We start from the raw sequence: 14,999 nt of genomic DNA on the forward strand, positions 1-14,999 counted from the left end.
GAAATAAATATATATATATATATATTTTTTTTTTTTTTTGTCCACCGTAAGATGATTGTTGAGGGGTATAGTTATACTATTAAAGCTTTTCCATCTATTTATGGTGTGTTTTCCTTCGTTGTCCTTTGATGCATACCCTCAGAGTCTGGGACTCAGCAGAACAATATATAAATGGACAAATCCACACCTGCTTACTTTGCATTCAGACTTGTTATGAAATCACGGGCTTTAAATAACACATCCTGTCTGACACAATACTGAGATTGTCCTCATTGCGCTCCCTCATTCAGAAATCCAGATTCTATGAATATGCAAAAGTGCTGTAAAAAAAAAAAAAAAGAGGCCCTCTTCATTGATGAAAGGCCCATTTTCAGTTTGGCACATCGCGCTTGTCAGTACCAGGGAGGAAGAGGATGTGTGAAAGACTCTGAAGTTGAGCGTCTGAGTAATGTATATGGAGTTACTCCAGATTAAATGGTAACACCGTACAAATGATACATGAATTCATAACAGTTATTTCATGCCAAGTTAAAGTTGATTAGTGCTTAGTTAACAGTGAGTAATCACTTACTAATGATTTTCACGTAACGTTATGGGTTTCAGCACAGGCCGTTGGAAAAAGTGTGACTTAACGAAGACTTGTTCATGATAAGGGTCAGACAGAGCACTGATAGGTGCTTAGCTGTGTTTAAGTAATGATTACTCAGCACCTTTAACGAAGCATCAACTCGCCTTCGTTAAAGTCCATGTATTGCTTCCACATGCTTCAAGGTCAGATTAGAGTTTGTGTATTATCCAGTGTTCCAACCGACATACCAAATGCTTCTATAAAGCACATTGTAGTTAACTGAAGGCTTGAGGACAAATCCCATTGATGTGTGTGTGTGTGTGTGTGTGTGTGTGTGTGTGTGTGTGTGTGTGTGTGTGTGTTAGACTGGTAGACTGCAGAAGCCATGTCACTAAATCATTTAATTCTACTTCAGGAGAAGAAAAGGCTGCACCTTCTCTCTCCCTGTGTTTTTCTTTCTTTTTTTTTACTCCAGTCTGTCAGACACAAGCCAGAGGCAAACAAACACACATACACACCCCCACACACACGCACCCACCCACACACACACACATAAACACAACTGTAAATTACTGCGCGGCGGCAGCAAATCATTTGCTCGTGCACTTCCCAGTGACTCAAACATTTAGTTCACTCTTGGTTTCACCCTTCAAGTGAAAGTGCGCGCAAAAACTTTCCAATCTTGGCATGCGTTATTGCGTTATAAAATGTGTCACTGATGCCAAAGCATGAATTATGCCACTGGGATGAGTGGAGTGTGAGGGCCGGGGGGGGGGGTGTCAGGGTTCAATCGGTTTAACAGCAAAAATGTAAAACACTGCAAAGGAAAAGACTTGCACAATAATGATGAAATGTGTGTTGAAAATACATGAGAGCTGGATAAAAATTGTATGCCGTGTGGCACATAAAACCTTAAAGCTTCAAGCCAGTACAGCTACGTTGAGAATATAATTTATGAGTGGAGCTACAGGCCAACGAGTGGGACTTCCAGCAGGATATGTGTCATAACTGCATTTTTGGCAAATAATTTTCTCATTTTGCGATAAAACATTTCATATCCAAAGGGCCAGTAATTTCAAGCATAGTGTCTGTGTGGTTTTTTTGAATGAAAACAGTTGCGTCTCATGGTAACAAGTTCCCTAAATTATCCCTCCCTCCCCCTGCTGCCTCTTTAGGTGGAGCTGTCTGACAGCACCTCTCACACCATCACCGATGCCTACGCTGGGAAGGAATACATCATCCAGGTAACATCCTCGGAGCCATTTCTGCCTGATTGAGCGTCTCAGATCTAATATAACACACATTTAATCCAACACTTCTCTCCCAGAACCACGACACAACAATACGTTGTTTAAAAGGATGAGGAGGTATTGAATGCTGAGGATTGATGTGTGTAAAGGTGGAAGGAAGTTGTCGTTTCTTGGCTGTTGTGGGAGGATGTGTTGAGAACAGGGTGGGGCTCATTCTCAGGCTTACCTCCACCCGAACTGATCGCCGGCCCCCAGGCAATAGCTAGAATGAGAGGTGGGAGATTAAGTAGGAAAGGAAGGGCAGAAAGGGAGGAGGGGAGGGAGGGTGTGCTGAGATATCTGGGCCAAATGCAGTAGGATGGGTTGACCAGGTATAAGGAGGCCTGACAGGTGACAAGAGGTGTGGTTCTGCTACATTGATTCATCAGCACCTCTCCTGGAATGTTTGAAAAGCTTCAAGCCTTTTCAACTTTCAACAATAGTTACAGCTCCACCACCAAATACCGGCAAAGAGCCGTCTTTCCTTCACATTTATGTTTCTCTCACTAAGAGGCACAAGAAAAGGGGGTTTGTGTTGGGTTTTTACATTTGGGTGCTCCTGGCTTTACTATCAGATCATTTAGAGGACAGTCAGAGAGAGCATACCTCCGCCAAACTGACCTCAGCCAAACAGATCCATACCAAACCTTGACGGGTTCTTCCTTGGCTGCTGCTACGCCCCTCTAACAAGTTAAAAATTGACCTCTGCGTTTTTGCATTAACCTGCTAAAAATAAAAAGACAAACTGCACCAAAAACCTGACCTTAGCAATGGAGGAAATTGAAGCCTACAACATTTTCAAGTTCAAATGTCTCCAAGTCTTTTTCTAAAAAGCCGCAGATGGGAGATGAATTTATTGGAAGTCACAGGTTAGATAGAGAAAAGTTTTCCATGATCCTATAAAAATGTAGTAACTTTGGCAAAAAATTGATTAATATTGGGCGGCACAGTGGTGCAGTGGTCTGCACTGTCGCCTCACATCAAGAAGGTTCCAGGTTGGAGCCCCGGCTCCATCACAGGATCTTTCTGTGTGAGTCTCCATGTTCTCCCTGTTCCTGTGTGGGTTCTCTCTGGTACTCCAGCTTCCACCACAGTCCAAAGACATCAAGAGGGGACGAGGCTGATTGATACTCTAAATTGACTGTAGGTGTGACTGTGAGTGTGAATGGTTGTCTGTCTCTGTGTGTTGGTCTTGTGATGGACTGGTGACCTGTCCATCAAAGGTGAAAAAAAACTTCAGCCAACATCAAAAGTAAAAATGTCAAAATAAGCCAAGACTCCAAATTGTGCATTTTTTTCCAGTTGCTACATATTGTACGTAGTTTTTAAGGTGCCTCTGTTCGACAGGTCGCTGCCAAAGACACAGAGATCGGAACATGGAGTGACTGGAGCGTTGCCGTCCATGCTACGCCCTGGATTGAAGAACCTGTGCAGATCACTTCCACAACTGAAATGGAGCCTCTTACTGGTAGGTTACATTCACAGAAACAAGCTGTCACTCTGGTGACTCATGTCAGTCCGCTGCAGGGGTCAGAAAGTAGCCGTAGCAGCACTGTGAGCTGATCAAACTTAGCTTAGGAAGATGCTTTGCGTGCTGTCAGCACTGTCATACCTAGCAATTATAATCTCTTCAGTTCAAAGTTTTTGTTTTGTTTAACTTTTCTGCTCCAACCATCAGACCACTTGGCTACAAACACTACTCAAGGGTTGGAAGAGGAAGCAGATAGAACTTGTCTTTGTGCGGCCATCTTAGCATTTTTGACAATGATATGGTTTTTAACATTCAGCTGTACATCCTGGGCTGGCACCCAGTACATTTCTACAGCCAGTTAGGTATGAAATTAAGCTTGGGTAATAATGTTTTTTATCAAGAGCACTCTGGAAGTGTTTGATAGCCTTAAACTTTGATCACAGCTTTAGCAGTAAAATCCAGCAGCCAAATAGACATACATCAACAGGAGTGGCTGCCCAGCGCCTCAGGAAACACTGTGCCGTCTTTAATAATTCCCATGTCTGTCCTATAAATTCTAAATGGCTAAAGAATAACAGCACTTGACTTTCTAAAGCATGAGAAATCATTATTTAACAGTAACACACACACACACACACACACACACACACACACACACACACTAATGTCACTTCTGGTGTATTCACATTCATTTCCTGGAGACTGAGCTTAGCCACTACACGCCTGACCAAAACCTGAACCACTGACCCCAAAAATAAATGCTTAACCAACTCAGAGACGCAATGTTTTGTGTGGTTTGTGTCCCTATAAGTGGCTTAAGTCATTCACACACATGCACAAGGACAAAGAAATTACAGATGGAACCAGTTCAGCGTGTGGCAGAGATGAATGATGGTCCACGTGTCAAATCTCTCCTCACTGATGATCCCTGAACAGCCAGACGTCCATTCCTTCCTTTCTGGAACGTTTCAGCATGCGTGTGTCTGTGCTGACAGACCCAAGCACACAGGAACAAACGATGAGGACATTTAGCTGCTCCATCACCTGTTAGGTGGCTGGCTGCTTCTTGGATTCTGTATACTGTATTAAAATGACTCCAGGTTTTGAAAGTGTCAACAAACGTACAGATTTCCAGGTTGAAGTGTGTTGTCCCACACCTGTTGGAACACTCCAGTAACCATATCCAAACAAATAGTTGCTGCATCCCTACTAGAGAGCAAGTCACATCTCAGAGCCACAAATTCAAGAACCTAGACAGCTCCCAGCCGCCAACAATGCTGCAGTTGGCAGGCCACAGTCAAGAACATTTACAGGGACACCGATACCGCTCTAAAATCTGCTCACATAATCTATTAGAACATTTTCCTTTCACTGTCTAGCTTTATAATTCCACATGAAAGAAGCCCCGACTTCATAAAAACTCAATGCAAGCCATCTGAATTGAAGAATGGGTCTCTCAGGCCACATCGAGGCATCTGTAACCCACTGATTGGTGGAGGTTGTTGGGCTTGGGACACCGCTTCAGGTGGAAAGACAACAACCCCGTCACCTGTGATGTAGATGGATCATAACTAAGTGGAACAGCCTTAACTCTTCTGTAGCATCATCATTAGAAACTAGTTTCCTTGAGCAACCCTTGCATTCCCCATCGAAACCTTTCTTTCTCTCTGTGTGCCCCATGAATAGCTTTTACAGGGCAACGGTGACTCCTAGTGGCCATGAGCAGCACTGCATCCTCAGCACCAGACATTCTCGCGGCTTACACAGAAAATGTGGCCTGATATAACACTACCACATGCACACATGTGCATATTGCTACACACATACACGGTATCATCCTCTGATGTTGTGTTTCTATGCGCATTCACACACACACACACACACACACACACACACACACACACTGAGTACACAGTGTAATATACTTGTTCTCAGGGAAAGAACAGGAGCTTATTGGGATTCTCCTCATGCTTCTCCTCCACCCAGCTGATACTTCTCAGCTTCCCTTCCTTCTCTCCCCCACCCCCCCAACCCTCACCCACTCGTTATTGATCACTCAATCTTTCCTTCACCTCCCACCTTTGTCACATGCCTTTTGTATTTTTCCCTTTTCTTTTCTCTTTACAACTGTTACTTTTTGGTAAAACTGACAGCATGTGTGGAGTTGAGAACTGAAAAAAACTGTCAATAATAGTCACTCAGCTTTTAATGTGCGCATAACAAATGAGAGTAAGACCCCAAAAAAAGCCAGAGTATTGATAGAAAAGTGTTTGTGCTCATCTTCTGTAGAGAGTGTGTTACTGAAAAGGAGAGGCTGAGAAATGAGTTGTTCTTCGGCCAAGACGTTAGCGTGGCTGTTGCTCACTGAGCCCTGGAGTGGCCAGGAAGAGAGAAAATATAACCTAGATCTCAACTTGTTCCTGCAGTTTGATCATTTGAGAAAGAAATTATATCCTGTGGCCACTTATTAATCTAAATTCCATCTCATTGACACAACATGTCAAAGTTTGGTCGCACGTTATTTGTCATGGTTGCAAACTAATTAAACTGCAGGAGAAAGTCTTATCATTCTGTGACAATCCAAGCACAAGAGCAAGGTCACCGGTTCAAGTTTAGGTCCTGGTCACCAGCGTCTCCCACACGGGGCGTGATTAACTGATGCGTTACGTTACCGGCGGTTATTTGACGGTGTGATCAGGCAGGGGTGACCAGAAGGTCATTGGTTCAATCCCCAGTAGCAGCAAGCCCCTCCCTCAATACTACCTCTGAGGAGCCCTTGAAAGAGGCCCTAAACCCCCGAATGCTGAGGTGGAGCTGCTCGATTCTTCCAGGCCATCACGATCAGGGACGTCATTGCTCTCAGTGACACTCACCCTCAGAAAATACGGTTCATTTCAGATAAATATGTATATAATTTACTTTGAATCCTGGTAAAGATCACGCAGCAGCTGAGCAGAAACCCACCTGGTACACGTTGATCAGCTAATTAAACAGTGTTCACATGTTGATTGAACTATTGAGACTGAAGCAGGCGTCCAGCAGCAGGGAAACGAGGCAGATATCTGATTGCCTGTCAACAATCAGACCGATAAACCCAAAAGTTCAGACGGGGCTGACTTGTTTTGGCTGACCAGCTTGTTAACATCCACACATTGACGAATATTTCCTGACTGCACAGTCTGACAGGAAAAGAATGGACTTCCTGTGACTTATTGATTGTGCGGCTCACAGTCTAAACACACGATTACACTTTCTCCATTTCCTCGCCGTCCTTCCCGCCATCCCTCACCAAGATAAACGGACGTAGCAGCCTGTTGCACTCATTCTACATCAAAGAGTGACAGACGAAATCTCATCCTCGCTGATTGGACCACATGCCGTCTTTAAAAAGTTTCAGCCATCTAAGATATACATGTCTGCCTCGCCCACTCCGTCAGACAGAAACGGGACACCGTCTAGCACCCGACAACACCAGATATCACCCCTTTCATATCAGATATTTCATGTCTGAAGCTATTAATAAATGCTACATGTGTGTATTTATATTCAGCCTCAACCAGCAGGGACTGCCGCTGCCCTGTTCTGCTGCCAGCTCCCAAAAATTTGGAATTTAAAGCTAGAATTTAGAAGAAAACCACTTCAGAAAGGTGACGCCGCCTTTCAGTTTCAGTGACAACTGTAGAAGATCTCACTCAAGACTCCAGTGTCCAATACCAGGTTGTGAATGAAGAGGACAACGTGTACGTTTGGTTTAGATCTGCAAAGTCTGGCTTCAAATGGGAGAAAAGGATAGGATTTGTGAGTTTGCTGCTCATGTGGTTTGTGCCAGACTGAAAACACTGACAATTTTCTCCCAGGTTTCTCTGAATTCACACCGGTAGTTTTTATGTAATCCTGCAAGAAAAAAACCACTGGTGAACACCTGAAACACTCCTGAGTCCCGCCATCATGAAGATGTAACACTGTCATTAGTCTTGATTGACAGCTGTCGACTCATCCAGACTTGAACACGACTAGAATCTTAAAACAGATCACACAGAAGCAGGAAATGATGCCAGTCGATGATTTCCCTCCACCGTCAGTCCAATCATTCAAATCTGCAAATTTTCCCTCCGTGCATGAGGAGAGAGAACAGCAAAGAACCTGACACACACAGGACACAGATTATTCCCTCAACCACATTATTCCTGCACCCTGAGGTGCAACTTTCCCCTCACTGTCATTATTTTGTGATTCAGTGGGGGGAAGAAGTTTATGTCTCCCGGCCTCGTCTGTTTTCCTCTCCGGGACTCTATAATATTTCCTTCATTTTCCCCCCTTTTCCTCCGTTCCTCCCCCCGGCCAACCCCCCACCACCCCATCAGCTGTTTCTCCTTCCCACCGTTTCCATCAGCGTTCTTTCCTCCTCCCATCGGCATCATCACCTGTCTTCTCCCGCCCTGCTAGATCAGTCTATAACTGACTCTCATCATCACATCGTTGCTGCACCAGCACCAGTCCAGAGCCAACGGTTGAGCTGCAGGGCTGCTGCACCCAACAGCTGAACATGTTCAACATGTCCAGGTCTAGTCTCTCTCTGTCTCTCTCTGTCTCTCTCTGTCTGTCTCTCCCTCTCTCTCTCTGTATTTCACACTTGGGTGCTCCCTCCAAATATCTCCCAACTGCGCTGCCACACAACACTCGTTAATTGGAAAGAGAGGAAAATCATATTCTCTCTCTCTCTCTGGTTCCAGAAAGGGGGGAGGGGTGAGAGAGAAGGAGGTGAGAGAGAGAGGGCGAGAGAGAGGAGGGGGGAGGAGCCTGAGTTCATGTCAGCTGCGCCGCCTGCAGCTGTGGCACCGTAACCTCCTTTTATAAAACATCAAACTGTGACATTTTTATTTGTCGTGCAAAGCAAACTGAAGCTCAAGGAAGCGGCTGACGCCCGTTCCAGCATGGGGTCGTAGTCACATCAGAAGCCTCGTGCACTCGCGGTCCCATTTTGTTGTTTTCTAAATGCTGTCGTGCTCATTTCTGATGAGTCCTCCTTCCTCCGCCTCCTCCCGCTCCTCAGGGTTATTACCTCCTTCTCTAGTCCTCCTTCCGTCCCTGCAGCCTCTCCATGAATAAGATCTTTTTTTATGCCCACTTCACTTCATAACTGTCTTGACAAGTCAGGTATTGATTGTTCTTGCAGATTAGAATTGATTCAGCCCTGCGATGTATTTTCCTTTTCTCCTCGCCTCTTCCTGCTATGATGAGCTCTTTTCACTTTCCGTTCATCAAAAATGACATTTCAGGAAGTTGTGCACCTCAGGGATCAAACAGCAACAGTACAAGCCACGAGTAAATCAGAGAGGATCGTTCAAGAAATGTGCTCAGTGTGTATTTTTTTGTGTGTTTCCCCACAGAGACGAAGACCTCCCCGATACCGTCCTCCAACGCACCACAGAAGGCCGAGCCACCGGTGGGCAGAGCTGCCAGGCTGCTCACGTTTTTCTCCCCTTTGCTGTTAGGAATGCTGCTGCTGTTCATGTGGTGAGCACGCACACACACACACACACACACACACACACACACACAGTAATGAGTCATCAACCTCTCATATATGAATTGATTATTAACTCAGCCGTTCAGTCCCATATTGGCGAGGCGATGCATGTCGATGGATGTTGAGAGCCTTTAATACCACAAAAGCAACAACGATTGGGTGAGTTTGTTTTATGACCCAGCAGAGAGTTGGGTGTGTGTGTGTGTGTGTGTTGGGGGGGGGGGGGGTGTTATGGTTCAAATTTTTTTCTCGCAGCAGAACCCTCTGAAGGGATCTCAGAGCAAACCAATCCCAAGCTGTCCCATTCCATTAATTTTACAGCTTTCAGGCAGTAAATCCTGCAGTAATGGCGTGTGTCCTTCTGAAGATGAACACGTTGAGCATGAATACTGAGGAGCTTTCACCTCACAGCGGCGCCGCTAACAGCAAACGGCTCTTAACAGTCCATTTAGTGGCGAAGTACCGACAAACAGCCCTGGGATAATAACCCTTTAACCAAATGACGCCCACCAGTCAACACCTGCCGCTCATTTGGGGTGCTGATCATGTGACCCTGTGGACAAAGTCCAGCTAGACGCTTGCTATCTTCTAGCTCAGTTGTCCCTCATGTGAGCAGGGCATTGAGTGGTGCTCCACCGGCCTCGCTGTGATCAGGCACTTTTCACCCTTTTGGGCTGATTTTGATCAGAACGTGACGGTGTGATAATACTCAGACACTCAGGGGACACGGAGCAGCCAGCGACAGGCTGCTTCCTGTGCTGAAAACCTGCGGTTTCTCCAACTCCCCACATTCACTGTCCACGTACGCCGGGGGGCTCTGTGAATGGCTTCGTTCTACCTACACCCCCCCACACACACACACACAAACACACACACACACACACACACACCTGTCATTAATGTAGAGACTTATTTGCACTGGACGCCTCCCCCTGAGTGTTTGTTTAACTGGTCTGAATGGAGTGGACACACCCCCAGAGACACCTGCATCTCAGACTTTGCATTTAAATATCATCCTTGTATTTGCGCACGCACACACACACACACACACTCACAAGACTGGCGGAGCAGATTTGTGCTCTAAGCCCCATGTCTCTGTCTCCAGATGTAGATGTCCTAATCCTGAGGGGAGGCGAAGGGCAGGAGGAAGAGGAGGAGGACGAGGAGGAGGAGGCTGATCTTTTTTCTATTTTGCACATGTTTCAAGAATACAGTGCATCGATCGTTTCTGTCCCATCACAGCTTCACACCCTGAGATCACCAGATGATGAGGCCAGTCAGCGTGGTTTTGAACACAGATGTTCTTCAGAGGACCTCTTCAACGTGGCATCATCATCATCATCATCACCATCATCATCATCACCACCAACAGCAGGAGGAGGAAGGAGCAGTGACACCCACATGGACCATCCTCTACCACCACCTGGTGGCCTGAGTGAGCCCCAGCAGACTGAGACTCCCCCTCAGAGCGTCGACTCCTCACAAAATAAACAACTTTTTCTTCTTCTTCTTTTTTAATCAAATTGCTGAGTATGAAGTTTCTTCTCACACTGCAGCGCTGGTCACTCAAACACACACGACGAGCATGTGTGTTTGAGTGACCAGTTACTGTAGCAGGCCCCCCCACCCCCATACAGCTAAATCATCATGCCAAAGACTCAACCACACCTCCCACACACACACACACACACACACACACACCCTCCACCCACCGCTAAACGGTCCCCATCAAGCTTCCTGTGCCAGCCTTCACCGTGGCTTGAAAACCCCCAGAATGTGTGCTAGTGTGCGTGTGCACACAACCACCAGATCAATACAGGACTGAAAACAACAAATCTTGCAGGAACCCTGCAGCTCCTGGTTGTGTAATTTAACAAAGAAGCCACAAACTACTCAATTGGACTCTGAATCTTTCTGCCTCCACCGACCGCATCCAGCTGAGCGAGGGAGGGAGGGGGTGTGGAGACGAGGCCTAACACGGTGAAGAATTCAATAACGCTAGCGCGGCTTGTTTTTGACGGTTAGCTTTACTCTCTGCTTTCAGCGGCCGGCCAGGAGGACTTGGATTGTAAAATAAAAATAAAGTGGATTTGAGACTGAACGATTCTTTGCCCAGACGTTTGTTTTGGTTTGACTTTGTACCGCCGACATTGTTTTTTTGTTTGTTTTTTTTTCTTTTTCCATTCTGCTCCGTGCTGTAAAATACAATAACACACTTTGCTTTCCAAACTCTGACGCCTTCACACACGCATAGAAAAATGTCTTTTTGCAGTATACATTTCAATAGCCGATATCACCAGTTAACGTTATGTTATTCAAATGAATATTGATGTGTTTAATTGTATTTTTTTAATTTTTTTTTTATGGACAAATAGTAAAAACACACATATAGGGTTTTTAGTTTGTTTTTATTTTTTCCAAACATTCATAATGGCTTAATTCTCCTTGATCCTATTTTGTAAACTATGATATGTAACTTTAACATTGAACAAAAAGTTTATTATTTAATAATAATAATAATAATGTATGTATTAGCAGTAGAATGTCGTAACCTGTACCTGGGGTCTTTTTTATAGATGTATATACAATGACAGGTTTCAACCATTAAATGTGACCATTTCACAATGAATGAAGACGTGCTGGTCTCATTTCACCCCGGAGGTCCAACGACACGCCACACGCATGTTCCTCCCACCCGTGGGAGCCCCGTGATGATACACAGGAGAGACGCAGTGGCTGCAGGACACCAGGCTGGTCAAAGGTCAACAATCAACTCATTCAAGCTAAAGCTGAATCGGCTCTACCCGTAAGAATGCACGTAAAACCCGACGAGTTCAAAGTTGCAGCTGACAGAATTATTAACAGCTGATGTGAACAGAGGTGCGGCCCCCGGTTTATTCAGTGAGCAGTGGAGTGTGCAACATTCATAAAAGGACTGGCTACATGATGCAGCTGAAAATGGAGATTTTGTGGGAGTTTGCTCTTATTGTCTGTTGTCCTCAGAGTCAGACTAGAAAATCAATCACTTCGCTCCTCCACTGCCTTTGAGAGACCAGCTGACTGCTAGTTAGCTTAGCACGATGAATGGTAGTAGATGGGAAGTGTTAGCGTACCCGTAGCAAAAGCTCAGGTTCAGGATCTTGGTGTGTCAACCATCCTCATCCTCTGACACGGTGACTCGTAGCAGCAGTCGCTCTTCTCAGTCATTAACAAATATTTTACTTCTTTTATGAAAGTACCTCAGACTCTGTAGCTCATTTCAAAATTACAACATCCCGTACTTTCATCTACTTCTTTCATAGCAAATATCTTACACAGCTGTGTTTTTATTGATGAAGGCAAAGATCATTTAGAGCAAAGTTTATTTGATAAGTTGAGATCTGCTAACACTTCCCATGCGCTACCATTCACTGTGCTAAGCTAACTCCCTGCACGTGGGATGCAGCACCGAGGAGGAAGAGTTCCTCTCTTCTTTCACCGACCATCACGATGCGTCGCCCTCTGTCGTGATGGTCGGTCAGGATGTGAACGAGGCAGCAGACTCAAGAGTTTTGCTACCAATGTTTTTCTTTGTTGTCTCTCAGCTGCTCCAGAACGTTGCTGTGTTGGTGATGATTCCGTCATCAGGACAAGTTGCTAAAGAAGCTATGAGCGTGGGATGGTGGGTCAAAGCGCCCTCTCCTCTCCTCTCCTCTCCTCTGCTCTCCTTCCCCTCTCCCTCTCCCTCTCTCCATCTCTTTAAGGGTCTCACCGCCTCCTCTCCTTCTCTGCAGCTCTCTTTCTTTCATTATTCTGACAAGTTCTGGCAGGCCGATTTGGAGAGCGAGGACAAATCAATACACCATCTAACGGCTGTCAGCTGGAGTCTTCCGTGTGTGTGTGTGTGTGTGTGCGCGCGTGTGTGTGTGTGTGTGTGTGTGTGTGTGTGTGTGTCCAGACAAGAATGTATCTGCTTGCATGGGTATTGCATTCATTATTCCTTCCTTCCTCGTTGCCTTCTGCTGATCATTTTTATACCATAACAGAGTGTCAATGAAAACTTGATTAATATCGTCAAGGATGGTAAACACACCACAACAAAAGACCGGCGAGGACATTCCGTCATTTTACTGCCCTCTGTTGTTCTTTGTGTCTCATTTTTCTTTTTAGTCTTATACATTTCATAACAACAAATCGAACTTTTCAACTGACATTTCAACCCAACTTTAATTAAATGGCAATTGAAATGTTCAGCCACGTTCTCTTTGTCTGCAGCCGAGATGTGATCCACATTAACCTCCAGTAGGTGGGAAATACACACTTTGTGTGTGTGTACGCACGTGCGTGCATGTGTATGTGTGTGTATGTGTGTGTATGTGTGTGTGTGTCTCTCCTGTCAGTTCCAACAGCCTGCCTCTGCTCTAATGACTAGTCTGACCTTTCACTGATAACTGGATGAATGACATCGTCTCTCCTTCCCTCTCTGGCTGCTGCTGCTGGGTTTGTATGAGCTCTCTCTCTCTCTCTCGCTCTCGCTCTCTCTCTCTCTCTCTCTCGCTCTCCCAACACCTCCACGTTTCTCCATTTGTTTCCCCCCCTTCATCTCAGTTTACATTTTATCATAATTTAATTTGGCTTCATTACCTCCAGAGAGGGAGCAGACGTGGTGATGGTTGTGACTTTCGTCTGAGTGTTGCAGATTTACACAAACAAAGGTTTGCAGCTGAATTTCACCAAACTTGGTGGAGAAGTGTAGCAAAAAGAATCGTTTTTGGGGGGTGGATCTGTTTAAGATAGAAAATATTAGCTTCTTTTTGCACATTGGTATGAACTCTGAGCTCCTTTGAGTTTTGTCATTCTTACCTCTCAAAAATGTATGAGTTTTTGTGTTTTGTGTGTTTTTTTTCACAAACCACAAATCTCTGAAGATTCGTGTACATGAACAAAAATATTAGACTTTTGTCAGTAATGTTTGTTTTCCTGAAACGCGTGTTTGTTGACAAACTCATAAACTCCTCGGGAAGTCAAGACACAGATCTTTCGCAAGAACCTCAGAGAGCGCGTTGCTGATGGTTAAATCAATGACGCCCACTTCACCAAAGCCCAGGATGAACAACAGGTGTGTGCTGGACGTTACGCTGAGCTTCTGTATGTGGCCACCGGTGGGCAGCAGAGACTCTGTGCTCCTTCGCTGTCCGTGGTGCTGAAGTGAGTCTCACGTCATCATCGGTGCGTCTGACTGACTCGAGCTCGACGAGTCCCTCCGCTCTGACATCATAGACTCGCTGCTGTGGTACTGCTGCCCCCTCTGGATCAGCGTGGCAGGGCTCTCACCATGTTTCATCCAGTTAACCATCAGTCTTGTTGTGGTGCCATACAACAACTAAAACGGTGTATTTTCCTCCAACGGATTCAGATGGTATTCGACATCAAAATAAAAGCTCGGCGAGTCTCAAAATAAAAGCATCAGCTCGTCAACGCCATCACAGAATGAGAAGGATCAATGTTCCATCACTCACTCTGGCGAGGCTCCACCTGCAGGAGGAGGCTCACACTGATATCCTGCCTCAGCGTGGTTCCCCTCTGGTGCTGCACTGATAAACTTTATTATTTATTGGCATTTGAACAACAAACTTTAATGACACTCAGTTGATATCAGATTTATTCAAACATGAACAACTAAACAGCAGAAACAGAACCGGAGGGAAAAAACTGAAGAAGCTGGTGAGGAATCATGAAAAGAGAATGAACCTCTTTACAGATTAAATGTTCAATTGGAGCTTTAATAGATTTAGATTGAAATGTACTTTGGAACTTTTTATGGCAAGTAACATTTCAGCATTTGAGTTGATGCACCTGTGGTTTGTCTTATGGGAAATCCTTTAAGACCTTCTGTCAGTTTGGGCTACGTGGTTTCATTCCAGTCACTTTTGTTGGATACAGAGGAATAAAACAAATGAAAAGTCACTTTTATTTGTATTGTTTTCATTTCATTGTGCAAATAATGGGCTCAAACGTATTTGCTGTCCTGCTATGATACTGTGAGATACTGTAAGTCTGTCCATCTATCCATCTGTCCGTCCATCTATCCATCCATCTTCTTCCGCTTATCTTGCTCATCACAGGGTCACAGGTCACAGGGGGTGGAGCCTATCCCAGCAG

The 14,999-nt window shown here is 45.1% G+C and overlaps 1 protein-coding gene across 6 annotated transcripts in view; it reads left to right on the forward strand.

Moving 5' to 3' along the window:
* Window positions 1-10,381, forward strand: part of cntfr (ciliary neurotrophic factor receptor) — a 244,636-nt gene extending 234,255 nt beyond the window's left edge. For all 6 annotated transcript variants that reach the window (XM_086187878.1, XM_086187877.1, XM_086187876.1 and 3 more), the window contains 4 exons: window positions 1,744-1,812; window positions 3,205-3,325; window positions 8,719-8,845; window positions 9,964-10,381. In XM_086187878.1, coding sequence (XP_086044004.1) covers window positions 1,744-1,812; window positions 3,205-3,325; window positions 8,719-8,845; window position 9,964 — 318 coding nt within the window. In that variant the 3' untranslated portion in view covers window positions 9,965-10,381. The remainder of the gene's footprint in view (window positions 1-1,743; window positions 1,813-3,204; window positions 3,326-8,718; window positions 8,846-9,963) is intronic.
* The last annotated feature ends 4,618 nt before the right edge of the window (window positions 10,382-14,999 follow it).

The sequence above is a fragment of the Aulostomus chinensis genome, chromosome 19 (assembly GCF_037954235.1).
Source record: "Aulostomus chinensis isolate RoL2024-O1b breed Wild chromosome 19, RoL_Achi_v1.0, whole genome shotgun sequence".
Classification (NCBI taxonomy): Eukaryota; Metazoa; Chordata; class Actinopteri; order Syngnathiformes; family Aulostomidae; genus Aulostomus; species Aulostomus chinensis.